The sequence below is a fragment of the Moschus berezovskii genome, chromosome 11 (genome assembly GCF_049115385.1).
Source record: "Moschus berezovskii isolate FMDL1 chromosome 11, NW_MosBer_1.0, whole genome shotgun sequence".
Lineage (NCBI taxonomy): Eukaryota > Metazoa > Chordata > Mammalia > Artiodactyla > Moschidae > Moschus > Moschus berezovskii.
This window is the reverse complement of record NC_142470.1, coordinates 93,706,240-93,721,069: the sequence shown is the minus strand read 5'-3', so window position 1 is coordinate 93,721,069 and position 14,830 is coordinate 93,706,240. Positions and strand designations below refer to the sequence as shown.

The following is a 14,830-nucleotide window of genomic DNA, read 5'->3' as shown; positions in this document are numbered from 1 at the left end:
GAGATCTTACCATAGAGAATGAGTGTACTTGAACTTGAGTACATTTTGGCAGTCCCGCTTCCAAGTAAATTTGAGGTTATTATCTTCAGGCATCTTGTGCATAGTGGTTAACCAGCTACATTACTAAGAAAGCCTTCACACTTCTTGCAACCACCCTTTTCCATTTCAGCAGTCTAGTTTACCTGTAGTGTATTTGGCATGAATGAAACTTTTTAGGAATAAAGAATTCTACATATCATATACTTTGGTGTTTAGCTACAATTACCTTTAAAATTCACATTTAAAGTATAGTTTCATGTTCCTCTTATCTGACTCATTATTTTGATTCCATATATTTCTAATTTAAAAAAAATATATTAGTACTGAGTGTCTTGAGGGTTTTTTTACTTATGTATAAATTATTAACAATATCCCATCTATATATTATTTTTTAAATTTTTTTTAGCATAAACCTAATATGTGCTTTTCTATCCAAAAAGTAAGCACTGTGCATGAATTATTTCTTTCTCACACACCACTCTCCCTGCCTTGGACTCAGGACAGGTAAACTTAGTATTTCATGTATATACCTTGGCGTCCCTAGTTTAAAATTGAAGAAAGGTCTATTGTGTGACACTTTAGGCCTCTGTCTTTGTCCTGTGAACAGACCATACAGAATGAAGGAGCTAATCAAGGCCGTAAGTAATGAACTAAAACCATCAGCTGGCAAATAATTTTTAGTAAGAAGTTGTCTACTAATTCCTAATCAACTTCTGCAAAATCCACTGAACCCCATGTCTGCAAGTATTCCTCACTGTGTCTCAGGCACCTCGGCCCTGGCATTTTCTGTGAATAAGGAATGGCTACCCACTCCAGTATTCTTGCCTGGAGAATTCCATAGACAGAGGAGCCTGGCAGACCCCAGTCCATAGGGTCGCAAAGAGTCAGACATGACTGAGCGACTAACACTTTCACTTTTTCACTTTCAGCCATTCGGAAGGCCACTAAAAAAACCTATGGATGCTTGGTTACACCTTCATTAGTACCTTATACTAATTTTATGAAAGCAAGTGGGTGGCTGCTTAAGGAATAGGAGAAATTCTTAGGAATCTGTCCATAATTATTTCATGAGAAAAGAAACCTGTTTTCTGTTGATAGTGGATTTATTAACCTTTATGTTTTACCCATCCTGAGAATTATAAGTACAACTAAACTTTAACATTTTTCTTCTTCATTGAACAAACTCAACTTAAACATAGTTCCCATTTTACTTGAAGAATAAATTGAGTCTATTTTCTTTTTTTAGTAACTCTTCTAGAGTCATGATTTTAAAACAAGGTGATTCTGTGGCAATAGGTGTCTATTACCATATAACAAAACTTGCCACAAAATTTAGCAGCTTAAATGACATGTGTTTATTATCTCACATTTTCACAGAGAAAGGAATATGAGCCCAGTTTAGCTGAATCCTCCACTTCAAACTCTCTGAGGGCTGCAGTCAAGGCGTTGGTCTAGGGTTTCTTACAAAGCTGTAATCAGGATGTTTTCTGGGGCTCTAGTCATTATAAGGCTCAAACTAGAAAGATCTGCTTCCAGGCTCACGTGTTTTTTTGTGGGTTTTTTTTTGCCAGATTAATTTCCTCTTGTGTTGTTGGCCTGAAAGCCTCAGTTTTCTCTATTTATTGGCTGGAAGCCACCTTCTGTTCCTTGTTACATAGGCCTCTCCAACATAGTAGTTTGCTTCATCAAAGCCAGTGAGCCAGGAAGAGAATAGAGAGTGCCAGCAGGATGGAAGTCACAGTCTTGATAACCTAATCATGGAAGTCACATCTCATCCCTTTTGCTCTGTTCTGTTCTTAGGTCCAGTCTACACTCAGGGGAAGGGATTACACAAAGGGCATATATAACAAGAGATGGAATCATTAGGAGACACAGCAGGAGATACCTGCCACATCTGTAAATCAATTTAATTTTATGTTTAATGGGTCACACTTGGCCAACAAAATCTGCTTTTATATTAAGATGAGCCTTCTCAACTCTACTTTAGAACTCTGAAAAAGATTGTTGCTTTCTGGGAGCAAGGCACACCTTGAAATTGCCTATCCCAAGACTAGAATCAGCAACTTTAGGAACCTGGGTTCATTTTAATGGCAAATATATAAAGACTGTGTGTCAAAATGCATACTGCTTTACTTTTATTTGGGTGTTAAGTTAGCCTACTCCAGTGACAGCCTAAAAATACAAATTTTTTAAAATATCATGAATTCATTCTAACAGTACATTTATTTCAGTATTACAGTGTAACATATCTACTTGAATTGTATCTTGTATTTTTAAAGTATGTAAGCCATTTCATTGGAGAAGGCAATGGCAAGCCACTCCAGTACTCTTGCCTAGAAAATCCCATGGATGGAGGAGCCTGGTGGGCTGCAGTCCGTGGGGTCGCTAAGGGTCGGACACGACTGAGCGACTTCACTTTCACTTTTCACTTTCACACATTGGAGAAGGAAATGGCAGCCCACTCCAATGTTCTTGCCTGGAGAATCCCAGGGACGGGGGAGCCTGGTGGGCTTCCGTCTATGGGGTCACACAGAGTCGGACACGACTGAAGTGACTTAGCAGTAGCAGTAGCAGCCATTTCATGCTTTTAAACTAAATTTTGTCTATTTATCTGGCTGTGCTGGGTCTTCGTTGTGGCACGCGGCTCTTCCTGCATCCTGTGGGGTCTTCCATGGTGGTGCACAGACTCTCTAGGTGGGGTGTGCGGGCTCAATAGTTGTGGCACACGGGCTCCAGACTACATGGGCCTTAGTAGTTGCTCTGCAGCATATGGGATCTTAGTTCCCTAACCAGGGATTGAACCTGTGTCTGCTGCATTAAAGGCGGATTCTTAACCTCTGGACCACCAGAGAAGTTCCTAAACTTTAGATAGCAGTACTAAAACTTAGAACTACTGAATTATAAAAGATAACATGATGGTACCTTTTTGTGATCATTCCTATAATAATGTGTGTCTGGTTACATTGTTAAAGTTTTTGCTTCTACTGTGTACTTTTATGCAATTTATTTTTAACCTAATGGTCTTAATATTAATAATTTGGTAACAGCTTTTAGCTATTAGTCCTGGCTTATGAGTTGATGTTTATAAAGCACTGAAAGTCTGGCAGTAGTGAATACTGCATAAAAAAAGTGAAAGTGTTAGTCACTTAGTCATGGTCAACTCTTTAACCCCATGGACTGTAGCTCATCACGCTCCTCTGTCCATGGAATTCTACTGTATAAGTATCCATTAAATAACTGACCCGGGTCTCCTGCAATGCAGGCAGATTCTTTACCGTCTGAGCCACCAAGGAAGCCCTGATTTAAAAATACATAAATATTAAATAATGGCAACCTTTTATAGAGATCAAAGAAATCCGTTCTATTTTCTTACTGATTTTCTTAATCTATTCAGTGTTGATGTTAGAGAGGATATGAAGTAAGTTAGGTTGGGTTTTATAGAGTAATAAAAGGAATATATGCAATCTAGATGTCGATCAACAGATGAATGGATAAAGAAGTTGTATACATATACACAATAAAATATTCTGTTCCGTTCCGTAACTCAATCTGTCCATGGGATTCTCCAGGCAAGAATACTGGAGTGGGTTACCATTTTCTTCTCCAAATAGAATATTACTCAGCCATAAAAAGAAACAAATTTGAGTCAGTTCTAGTGAGGTAGATGAACCGAGAGCCTGTTTTACAGAGTTAAGTAAGTCAGAAAGACAATAACAAATACCAGGTATTAATGCATACATATGAAATCTAGAAAATGGTACTGATGAACCTATTTGTAGGACAGTAATAAGAGACACAGACATAGAGAACAAACTTGTGTACCACAGCAGGGGAAGGAGAGGATGGGACAAATTGAGAGAGTAGCATTGAAACATATTCATTACCACACGTAAGTAGTAGCCAGTGGGAATGTGCTGTATGACGCAGGGAGCTCAGCTTGATGCTAGAGGGCTGGGAGGTGGGAAGGAGGTTCAAGAGGAGGGGACACGTGCATACCTAAGGCTGATTCATGTTGATGTATGGCAGAAACTAACAACATTGCAAAGCAGTTATCTTCCAATTAAAAATAAATTTTAGGACTTCCCAGGTGGCGCAGTAGATAAGAATCCACCTGCCAATGCAGAGGACATGGGTTCGATTCCTGGCCCAGGAAGATTCTGCATGCTCTAGGGCCTGAAAGAGTAGCCCTCACTCTCCATAACTAGAGAAAGCCCTCACACATCAATGAAGACCCAGCACAGCCATAAATAAATAAAACATAAAATAAATTTTAAAATGTAAATTAAAAAAAATACAGATAAGTATCAGTTGAAGTTTTGTCTCCAGTTCTTAACTTCTTATTTGGGGGCAAAATATACATGTAAATATGTGATAATTTTTAATTGACCACATTGTGCCAGATTCCATTTTGTCTTTTAAAAATGCTTAGGTAAAAATTAGGTATTTATTAACTTATTTTTGTTTTATTCTGCATTCTCAAAACCAATTAAAAATCTCAGAAAATAAGACCAAATTAATATGAAAATGTATTAAAAGCAATAATAATAAAATTTTAGACATGAGCATCCTCCATGTTGTATTAAGAGCAATATTTCCTTCAGAGTCCCATGTGCATCTTGTAAACTCCTTTTCCCTTTCTGAGAAACATGAATTTAGCTAGAGTATGCTTGTGTGTGAGACTTGAAAATGAAAAATTTCATAAAACTATGCAGAAGAAAAATTGGAAGGAGATAACCCAAATAGTGATTGTATATCTGAGTAGTGGGATTGTGTTTATTTTTTCTGATTGCGAATATTTTGTCTAGTTTTCTGTAATGATTGTGTTTCGCTTTTATAGTGGGAAAATACCGGGATTTAAAATGTTAATACCTAAGAAGCCAAACATATGAAATGAAAGTATATTATTTGGTAGGATTTCTTAAATAGGAAACTTGCCTAATATATAATAATATGTAAAATAAGATGATTGGCATGATTTTCTAAGAATACGTCTATATATATTTTAACATTAATAAACAAAGCATCATTTTTAGCCACCATTGGGTCAGCTATTGTATATGTGATAATCATTTGTATTGTGTGCTTTTTTTTAAATCTAGATGAGAAATATTCGATTATCTGACTTCACCGAATCCTTAAAAAAGATAAAACGCAGTGTGAGCCCTCAAACCTTAGAAGCATACATACGTTGGAACAAGGACTTTGGGGATACCACTGTGTAAGCCTGCGGAATGTTTACTTTTCAAGAGAAAAACATCTTTGCCATCTTCGATGAATAGTTTTATCAGCTACGGAAAGTCAGCCTAAGTTTACAGGACTTTTCAGAGTCTTACAATTACTTGTGCACCCCAGAAGATAAACCATAAAATAAATTTAAATAAAGTATACAATGCAAATGGAATATTTTTGTTTAAGGCCTTCTTGCCTTGATGGTCACGGATATCCCAATGGGCACTGTAAGTCAGAATACAACAAAAACTGAATCTGGTCTTCTTTACCAACATAATCGTAATGTAAATAGTAATTTGTATATTATGTTGCAGATGAAAGTATTCCAGAGACAGTGAATGGTAGAAGACACAAGAACCTTTGGTGGTTTGTCTTCTGACATCTTTTCTTAAAATAGTCATTTTTCCTGTTTTCATTTCCTGCTGTTGTCTTTACTATGGGTGATTGGGATGCCGAACACTCTGTTTCTTTTTTTTTTTTCTTTTTACAAATTGTGTGCCAAATGAAACTTTTTCCTATGTAACAGTAGTAGGAAAAAGAATTTTGAAGGTTTTTTTCTTCTTCATACATTACAGACATTAAAAATGTTTTCTTTTCACTTTTTATTTTTTCTATTACCTTTCTACCAAACAACTTGGAAAGCAATACGATAGCAACAAAACAAAACAAATCTAGTGAAGGGAGAAGGAGAAGTTTTGAAGTTTTCAGATACTCTGTCATACAACATGTAGACCAGTCCTTCTGTGACCTGTAGTATTTTTTTCTAATATGTTTGTCAGAAATCTATTGTAGACTGTTAACTTATTCCTTATGGAATTTATTTTCTGCTGGAACTATTCTAATATTTAAGAAAGCCAATTTTAACCACTATGAAAGTGGTTCCTGTGCAAGAGAAGGGAAATACTGGGAACGAAGACATTTCTAATTTATTGCTTATTACTTTCTTACTGTTTACAGGATAATTACAAGCCAGTGGATCTACCATGTTTTATTAATCCCTCCAATGAAACTTTAAAAAATTACTGAATTTTTATACATTGCATACATTTTATAGGTTTCTTGTGCTCACTTTGTTAACTAAAAAGTTTTAGTCTGTTAATCTGCCTTTTGTTCCCCCAAAATGTACAGTAATTCCATTTCTTGTTTGTATGTGTGGGTTTTTGTTATAAAAATGTCCTTGTAGGAAGTAGAGACTCATATCATGGCCTTCTAAATATTGTAATAAAGGCAAATGGATATTTGCCATTAGTTTACTGGTTAAAAGTTTGTTTACAGAAATCGTCTTTGGTGCTTTTATGTAAAATGTCATGGGTGGAAAGAATAATTTTAGAGTAGTAACAATTTTTTTTTTTTTTCAGGAAAAATATGTTTGGTTTTGAGAAAATATATTAAAGTTAACTTGCCCCCACTAGATAAGAATTTTATAATGAAGACATACATTCTTCTTAACTTTACTCTTTCTTATCTTAAAGATTTATCTAAATATAGAAGATGTATGATTATTTGCTGTTTGTAGCTATAACTTAAATCATGTCTCCTCTAATCATAGAACTCCCTGGATAATAAAGATGAGGGTTGAGATAAATAGAAAAAAGATTTTTAAGCCAAAACCATGATATTTTAGGTCATGAGTAGTGTCTTTTTAAGGTCTCAAACATTATAGCATCCATTATAAAATACTGATAATGAAAGATGATGAAAATATACATAAGAATGATGAACATCCCAAATTAAAACATTTTCAATAAAGCTCATAAAATTACATTTTTAAATTTTCATTTGGAAAAAGATTATTGAAAACTGGTAAGTTGTATTAAAAGTCCATGTGCTTTAAACTTACAACTTTAAAACTACAAGCTCCTTTAAAATTGTCATAATATTATATACATTAATTGTAGCTCATTTATTGGGAAAAGTTTTAGATAACAGATGTCACATGTTACATAACAAATAAATATTGCCATAAACATTGAGTTAGAATTATACTACTGTATGCACATCCATGTATGGAAGTTAATTTCCTGATCAAGCCTAAAATTGAACTTAGTGCTACAGAACAATTTTCTTTGACTTAACATGACCTAAGTTTTATTTTAAACTGTGTTTCTTTCATAGAAGGGCCATAAAAGTAGAGTAATTATATGGTAGGACGTGTAAGGTTTTGGTTTGATCTTTTTCAATAAAGATAGAAGTTGCTGAGGATTTCCGAAATAATATTAGATTGTGACCTTGTAGATTTTGCACTGAGCTCTGTGTCATATTATTGAGTAAAAGGTAATGTGCTCTTCATGTTACTATGGCAGAGTTTTGTAAACTAAATTAAAACTTACTGATGTGTACTGGACTTTGAGCCAATGGAAAGAATCAGTACTATCTTTCCAAATATCTTAAGGGTGAAAGCTTATTCTAAGACAGTCTGCCAAATGAGGCTATTAGGTTTCTGACTTGCAAATATGCTTTGTGCTTGGAAAGAATTGGAGGAAAAGCAGATACTAGAACTCTAATTTAATATATAGCAGTCTTTGTTTATAGTGTAAAATTCATTATATTTTGTACAAAAACTAATTCTTTTGGTAGAATGAACCATTTACAGTTTGTTTTTGGACTTTGAGTCAAAGGAGTTTCCTTTAAATGCTTGTCTCAGTTTTACTCTGGTCTTTTGTACTTTTCTTCAGAAGAAATGAATTAAAAGATTCAGCTACATAAGTGGGTTTTTATCCTAATGGATTGGAAATAAATTATAAACTTTATTTTGCCTTTAATTTATTTGAAACTTTTTGAGATTTCAGAGGTTGTAGTCTTGTATTGAAGGAGTAGGTTGTATTAAACTGATTCTTGCTAATAACAATTACAAACTCTTAACAAAATATAAAAAGTTGTGATTAGAAGAGTAGAGAGCAGTCAAAAATGGGCAAAAACAGCACACCGTCATATACTAGAAAAGATCCACATTAACTAGGTTTCACCATTAGAGCACCATGCATTGCACCATGCATTGCAGTATCTGCAGTGTGCTTGGAAATAGAATTCAAGGAGAATGTGACAGTCTTAATGGGCTGAGGAGTCATTTAACAGTTTGAAATTGGGAGGGAAATTTTGAAAAGGAGAGATCTAAGTCCCAAAATCTGCCTGTAAATTCTTTTCAAATACATGTTGGATTCTGAAATTATACCTGTTCAGTGTGACAGTCAAAAGAATCCAGGAGAAAGCAATAGTTGAAATCCAAAGAGTAGTTGTAGCAGTTCCTGGACGAATAGAGTTTGAAATTCAAATTCCAGTTTAGTAAACAATTCCGGTTTTCCATTGACACCCAAAAAGGGCCATAGCTTAGGAGGAAGGACAGCATCCTAGAACTTAAGGGCTGTACTTTAGAACTCTGGGCACAACTGGAAGAAACTTGCTGAAACAAAGCTTAAAATCAGGCTTTCACAACATCAGGGTTATCCATTAGTAATTTAATAGCTAACCAGAATAAAACATTGTTAAAACAGAATCCAGAGCCTTTACAACATATCAATTCACAAAGCCCAGCAAAAATAATAAGCATACAAAGAAAAATTATATGATCCATAATCAACAGAAAATCTGTAGAAGCCTAAACACAGATGACTATCTTGGAATTAACATAAAATTATTTAACAGCTTTAAAATAAAAAATTTACAAGGGAAAATGATGGGAAAATGGATTAGGATTCTTAGCAGAAAAATAGAAACTGAAAACCAAATAGAATTCTGTGATTATAAATTATGAAATGAATGACAGTGTCTGAAATTTAAAAAATCACTGGGTGCGCTTAACAGTAAACTGGTTGCATCGAGATAAGGCAGTTAATACAATTATCAAAGTGAAGCACAGAAAAGGAAGAAAGAAACAGATTTCAGACCTGTGGGACAGAATCAGTCTAATGTACATGTACTTTGAGGTCCAAAAGGAAAGGACAGGGAGAGAATGGGGCAACAGAAATACTTGAAGCAGTGATGCCTGGAATTTCCCAAAATTGTTGGAACACATCAACTTACAGGTCCAAGAAGTTCAGTGGACTCCAAGCAGAATAAATTCAACAGAGATCACATCTGAGTACATCCTTTGCAAAACACACATGCACAAAACCAAATCAATTAAAATAAATATAAAAAGCAGCCAGCAAAGGGAAATGACATTACACTTGAATAAAGCAAAAATGGTGCGTAACTTTATTTGAAACAATGGAATCCAGGAAATGATGGAGTGACATTTTTAAAGTGTAAAAATTATACAATACTATGTAAAGAAATTAAAAGACACTCCTTGGAAGGAAAGTTATGACCAACCTAGATAGTATATTAAAAAATAGAGACATTACTTTGCCAACAAAGGTCCGTCTAGTCAAGGCTATGGTTTTTCCAGTGGTCATGTATGGATGTGAGATTTGGACTGTGAAGAAAGCTGATCGTTGAAGAATTGATGCTTTTGAACTGTGGTGCTGGAGAAGGCTCTTGAGAGTCCCTTGGACTGCAAGGAGATCCAACCAGTCCATTCTAAAGAAGATCAATCCTGGGTGTTCATTGGAAGGACTGATGCTAAAGCTGAAACTGCAATACTTTGGCCACCTCATGCGAAGAGTTGACTCACTGGAAAAGACTGATGCTGGGAAGGATTGGGGGCAGGAGGAGAAGGGGACGACAGAGAATGAGATGGCTGGATGGCATCACAGACTCGATGGACATGAGTTTGAGTGAACTCCGGGAGTTGGTGATGGACAGGGAGACCTGGCGTGCTGTGATTCATGGGGTCGCAAAGAGTCAGACACGATTGAGCAACTGAACTGAACTGATGTAAAAGAAAAAAGGTGAATAGTGGACCTACTGTGTAGCATAGGAAACTATATTCAATATCGTATTCTATATTCATTAACATCAATAAAAAGAATCTGAAAGAATATATAACTGAAATCACTTGACTATACACCTGAAACATAACGTTGTTCAGTCGATTAATCGTGTCTGATTCATTGCGACCCCATGGACTGCAGCATGATAGGCTTCCCTGTACTTCACCATCTCCCAGAGTTTGCTCAAACTCATATCCATAGAGTTGGTGGTGTCATACAACCATCTCATCAACAACACAGGAACTCAACTATGCGTCAATTTTAAAAATAAGTGCAAAAATAAAAGTTAAAATTTTCTGTTTGCTTAGAATGTTAAAAATACATAAGTCATTCCAGTTGTACAAAAAGAGAATTTGTTCTTAGCAGGCTGACATAGGAAATTCTTTAAAATAGCCTGTTTTAAAAAAGTTATTTGGCTGCACCAGGTCTTAGTTGTGGCACTCGGGATCTCTGACCTTCATTGTGGCATGCGATCTAGTTCCCTGACCAGGGATCAAACCTGGGCCCCCTGAATTGGGAGCTCAGAGTCTTAACCACTGGACCACCAGGGGAAGTATCTAAGAAATTCTTTGGGCCGATGAGAAAGAATCCTCCAAAGGAATCCACGTCTCCAGGAAGGATTTAAGGACATTGGAAATGATACTGTTGTTCAGTCGTGCAGTCTTGTTCCACTCTTTGCCACCCCATGGACTGCAGCATGCCAGGCTTCCCTGTCCATCACCATCTCCCTGAGCTTGCTCAAACTCATGTCCATTCAGTCAGTGATGCCATCCAATCATCTCATCCTCTGTCATCCCCTTCCTTCTGCCTTTAGTCTTTCCCAGCATCGGGGTCTTTTCCAATGAGTCAGTTCTCCCCAGAGTGGCCAACGTAATGGAGCTTCAGCTTCAGCATCAGTCCTTCCCATGAATATCCACAGTTGATTTCCTTTAGGATGGACTGGTTGTATCTCCTTGCAGTCTAAGGGACTCTCAAGAGTCTTCTCCAACACCACAGTTCAAAAGCATCAATTCTCCCTCATAATCAGAGAAATGCAAATCAAAACCACGAGATACCATTTCACACCAGTCAGAATGGCTGCTATCCAAAAGTCTGCATGCAATAAATACTGGAGAGGGTGTGGAGAGAAGGGAACCCTCTTACACTGTTGGTGGGAATGCAAACTAGTACAGCCACTATGGAGAACAGTGTGGAGATTCCTCAAAAAACTGGAAATAGAACTGCCATATGATCCAGCAATCGCACTCCTGGGCATACACACCGAGGAAACCAGAATTGAATGAGACACGTGTACTCCAATGTTCATCGCAGCACTGTTTATAATAGCGAGGACATGGAAGCAACTCAGATGTCTGCAGACGAGTGGATAAGAAAGCTTTGGTACATGTACACAATGGAGTATTAGTCAGTTCAGTTCAGTTCAGTCGCTCAGTCGTGTCCGACTCTCCGCGACCCCATGAATCACAGCACGCCAGGCCTCCCTGTCCATCACCAACTCCCGGAGTACACTCAAACTCATGTCCACAGAGTCGGTGATGCCATCCAGCCATCTCATTCTCCGTCGTCCCCTTCTCCTTCCGCCCCCAACCTTTCCCAGCATCAGAGTCTTTTCCAGTGAGTCAACTCGTCGCATGAGGTGGCCAAAGTATTGCAGTTTCAGCTTTAGCATCAGTCCCTCCAATGAACATCCAGGATTGATCTCCTTTAGAATGGACTGGTTGGATCTCCTTGCAGTATAAGGGACTCACAAGAGTCTTCTCCAACACCACAGTTCAAAAGCATCGATTCTTCGGCGATCAGCTTTCTTCACAGTCCAACTCTCACATCCATACATGACCACGGGAAAAACCATTGCCTTGACTAGACGGACCTTGGTCGGCAAAGTAATGTCTCTGCTTTTTAATATACTATCAAGGTTGGTCATAACTTTCCTTCCAAGGAGCAAGCGTCTTTTAATTTCATGGCTGCAATCAGCATCTGCAGTGATTTTGGAGCCCAAAAAAACAAAGTCTGACACTGTTTCCACTGTTTTTCCATCTATTTCCCATGAAGTGATGGGACCAGATGCCATGATCTTTGTTTTCTGAATGTTGAGCTTCAAGCCAACCTTTTCACTCTCCTCTTTCACTTTCATCAAGAGGCTTTTGAGTTCCTCTTCACTTTCTGCCATAAGGGTAGTGTCATCTGCATATCTGAGGTTATTGATATTTCTCCCAGCAATCTTGATTCCAGCTTGTGCTTCTTCCAGCCCAGCAGCCATTAAAAAGAATGCATTTGAATCAGTTCTAATGAGGTGGGTGAAACTGGAGCCTATTGTACAGAGTGAAGTAAGCCAGAAAGAAAAACACCAATACAGTATACTAACGCATATATATGGAATTTAGAAAGATAGAAATGATAACCCTGTATACAAGACAGCAAAAGAGACACAGGTGTATAGAACAGTCTTTGGGACTCTGTGGGAGAGGGCAAGGGTGGGATGATTGGGAGAATGGCATTGAAACATGTATATTATCATATATGAAACGAATCACCAGTCCAGGTTTGACGCATGATACAGGATGCTCGGGGCTGGTGCACGGGGATGACCCAAAGGGAGGATAAGGGGAGGAGGGAAGTGGGAGGGGGGTTCAGGAAGGGGAACTCATGTACACCCGGGGTGGATTCATGTCAATGTACGGCAAAACTAACCAATATAATATTGTAAAATAATTAGCCTCCAATAAAAAATAGGCAGTAAGGGAGAATCGGTTATGGGGCAGTTAGATTTGGTTATCTGAGTCGAATGGTATATATGGCTGTAGATATGATATATATATATATATATATATATATATGGATGTAAAAAACCTCACAAACCAAAAAATATCAGGAGTGGCTCTTTAAAAAAAAAAAAAGCATCAATTCTTCGGTGCTCAGCCTTTATGGTCTAACTCTCACATCCATACATTGCTACTGGAAAAACCTATTTTTGACTATACAGACCTTTGTTGGCAAAGTGATGTCTCTGCCTCTTAATATGCTGTCTAAGTTGGTCATAGCTTTTCTTCCAAGGAGCAAGTGTCTTTTAATTTCATGGCTGCAGTCACCATCTGCAGTGATTTGGGGACCCAAGAAAATAAAGTCTGTCACTGTTTCCATTGTTTACCCATCTATTTGCCATGAAGTGATGGGACCAGATGCCATGATCTTAGTTTTTTTAATGTTGTTTTAAGCCAGCTTTTTCACTCTCCTCTTTCACTTTCATCAAGAGGCTCTTTAGTTCTTCTTCACTTTCTGCCATAAGGGTGGTAACATCTGCATATCTAAGGTTATTGATATTTCTCCTGGCAATCTTGATTCCAGCTTGTGCTTCATCCAGCCTGGCATTTCGCATGATGTACTCTGCATATAAGTTAAATAAGCAGGGTGACGATATACAGCCGGGACATACTCCTTTCCAGTTTGAAACCAGTCCATTGTTCCTTGTTCAGTTCCTTGTCCAGGTTGCTTCTTGACCTGTATACAGGTTTCTCAGGAGGCAGGTAAGGTGGTCTGGTATTCCCATCTCTTTAAGAATTTTCCACAGTTTGTTGTGATCCACACAGTCAAAGGCTTCAGCATGGTCGTTGAAACAGAAGTAGATGTTTTTCTGGAATTTGCTTGCTCTTTCTATGATCCAATGGCTGTTGGCAATTTGATCTTGGCTCCTCTGCCTTTTCTAAATCCAGTTTGAACATCGAGAAGTTCTTGGTTCATGTACATTGAAGCCTCACTTGGAGAATTTTGAGCATTACTTTGTTAGCATGTGAAATGAGTGAAATTGTTTGAACATTCTTTGGCATTGCCTTTCTTTGGGATTGGAATGAAAACTGACCTTTTCCAGTCCTGTGGCCACTGCTGAGTTTTCCAAATTTGCTGGCGTATTGAGTGCAGCACTTTCACAGCATCATCTTTCAGGATTTGAAATAGCTCAACTGGAATTCCATCACCTCTACTAGCTTTGTTCGTAGTGATGCTCTCTAAGGCCCACTTGACTTCACATTCCAGGATGTCTGGTTCCAGGTGAGTGATCACACCACCGTGGTTATCTGGGTCATTATCTCTTGTATAGTTCTTCTGTGTATTCCTGCCACCTATTCTTAATATCTTCTGCTTCTGTTAGGTTCATACCATTTCTGCCTTTTATTGTGCCCATCTTTGCATGAAATGTTCCCTTGCTATCTCTAGTATTCTTGAAGAGATCTTCTTTCCCACTCTATTGTTTTTCTCTATTTCTTCACATTGATCACTTAGGAAGGCTTTCTCAGCTCTCCTTGCTATTCTTTGAAAATCTGCATTCAGATGGATATATCTTTCTTTTCCCCTTTGCCTTTCGCTTCTCTTTTCTCAGCTATTTGTAAGGCCTCCTCAGACAACCATTTTGTGTTTTTGCATTTCTTTTTCTTGGGGATGGTTTTGATCACCGCCTCCTATACAATGGGGTTTCCCCTTGTGGCTCAGCTGGTAAAGAATCCACCTTCTATCTGGGAGACCTGGGTTTGATTCCTGGGTTGGGAAGATCCCCTGAAGAAGGGAAAGGCTACCCACTCCAGTATTCTGGCCTGGAGAATTTCATGGTCTGTATCATGGGGTCACAAAGAGTCGGACCTGACTAAGCGGCTTTCACTTTCACTCCCGTAGAATAATACGAACCTCCATCCATAGTTCAT

General features: G+C 37.7%; 1 protein-coding gene across 3 annotated transcripts in view; it reads left to right on the top strand.

The window, feature by feature from the left end:
* The window catches only part of SPAST (spastin), a 55,639-nt gene extending 47,621 nt beyond the window's left edge, over positions 1 to 8,018 (top strand). For all 3 annotated transcript variants that reach the window (XM_055399338.2, XM_055399336.2, XM_055399339.2), the window contains one exon: positions 5,139 to 8,018. In XM_055399338.2, coding sequence (XP_055255313.2) covers positions 5,139 to 5,261 — 123 coding nt within the window. In that variant the 3' untranslated portion in view covers positions 5,262 to 8,018. The remainder of the gene's footprint in view (positions 1 to 5,138) is intronic.
* The last annotated feature ends 6,812 nt before the right edge of the window (positions 8,019 to 14,830 follow it).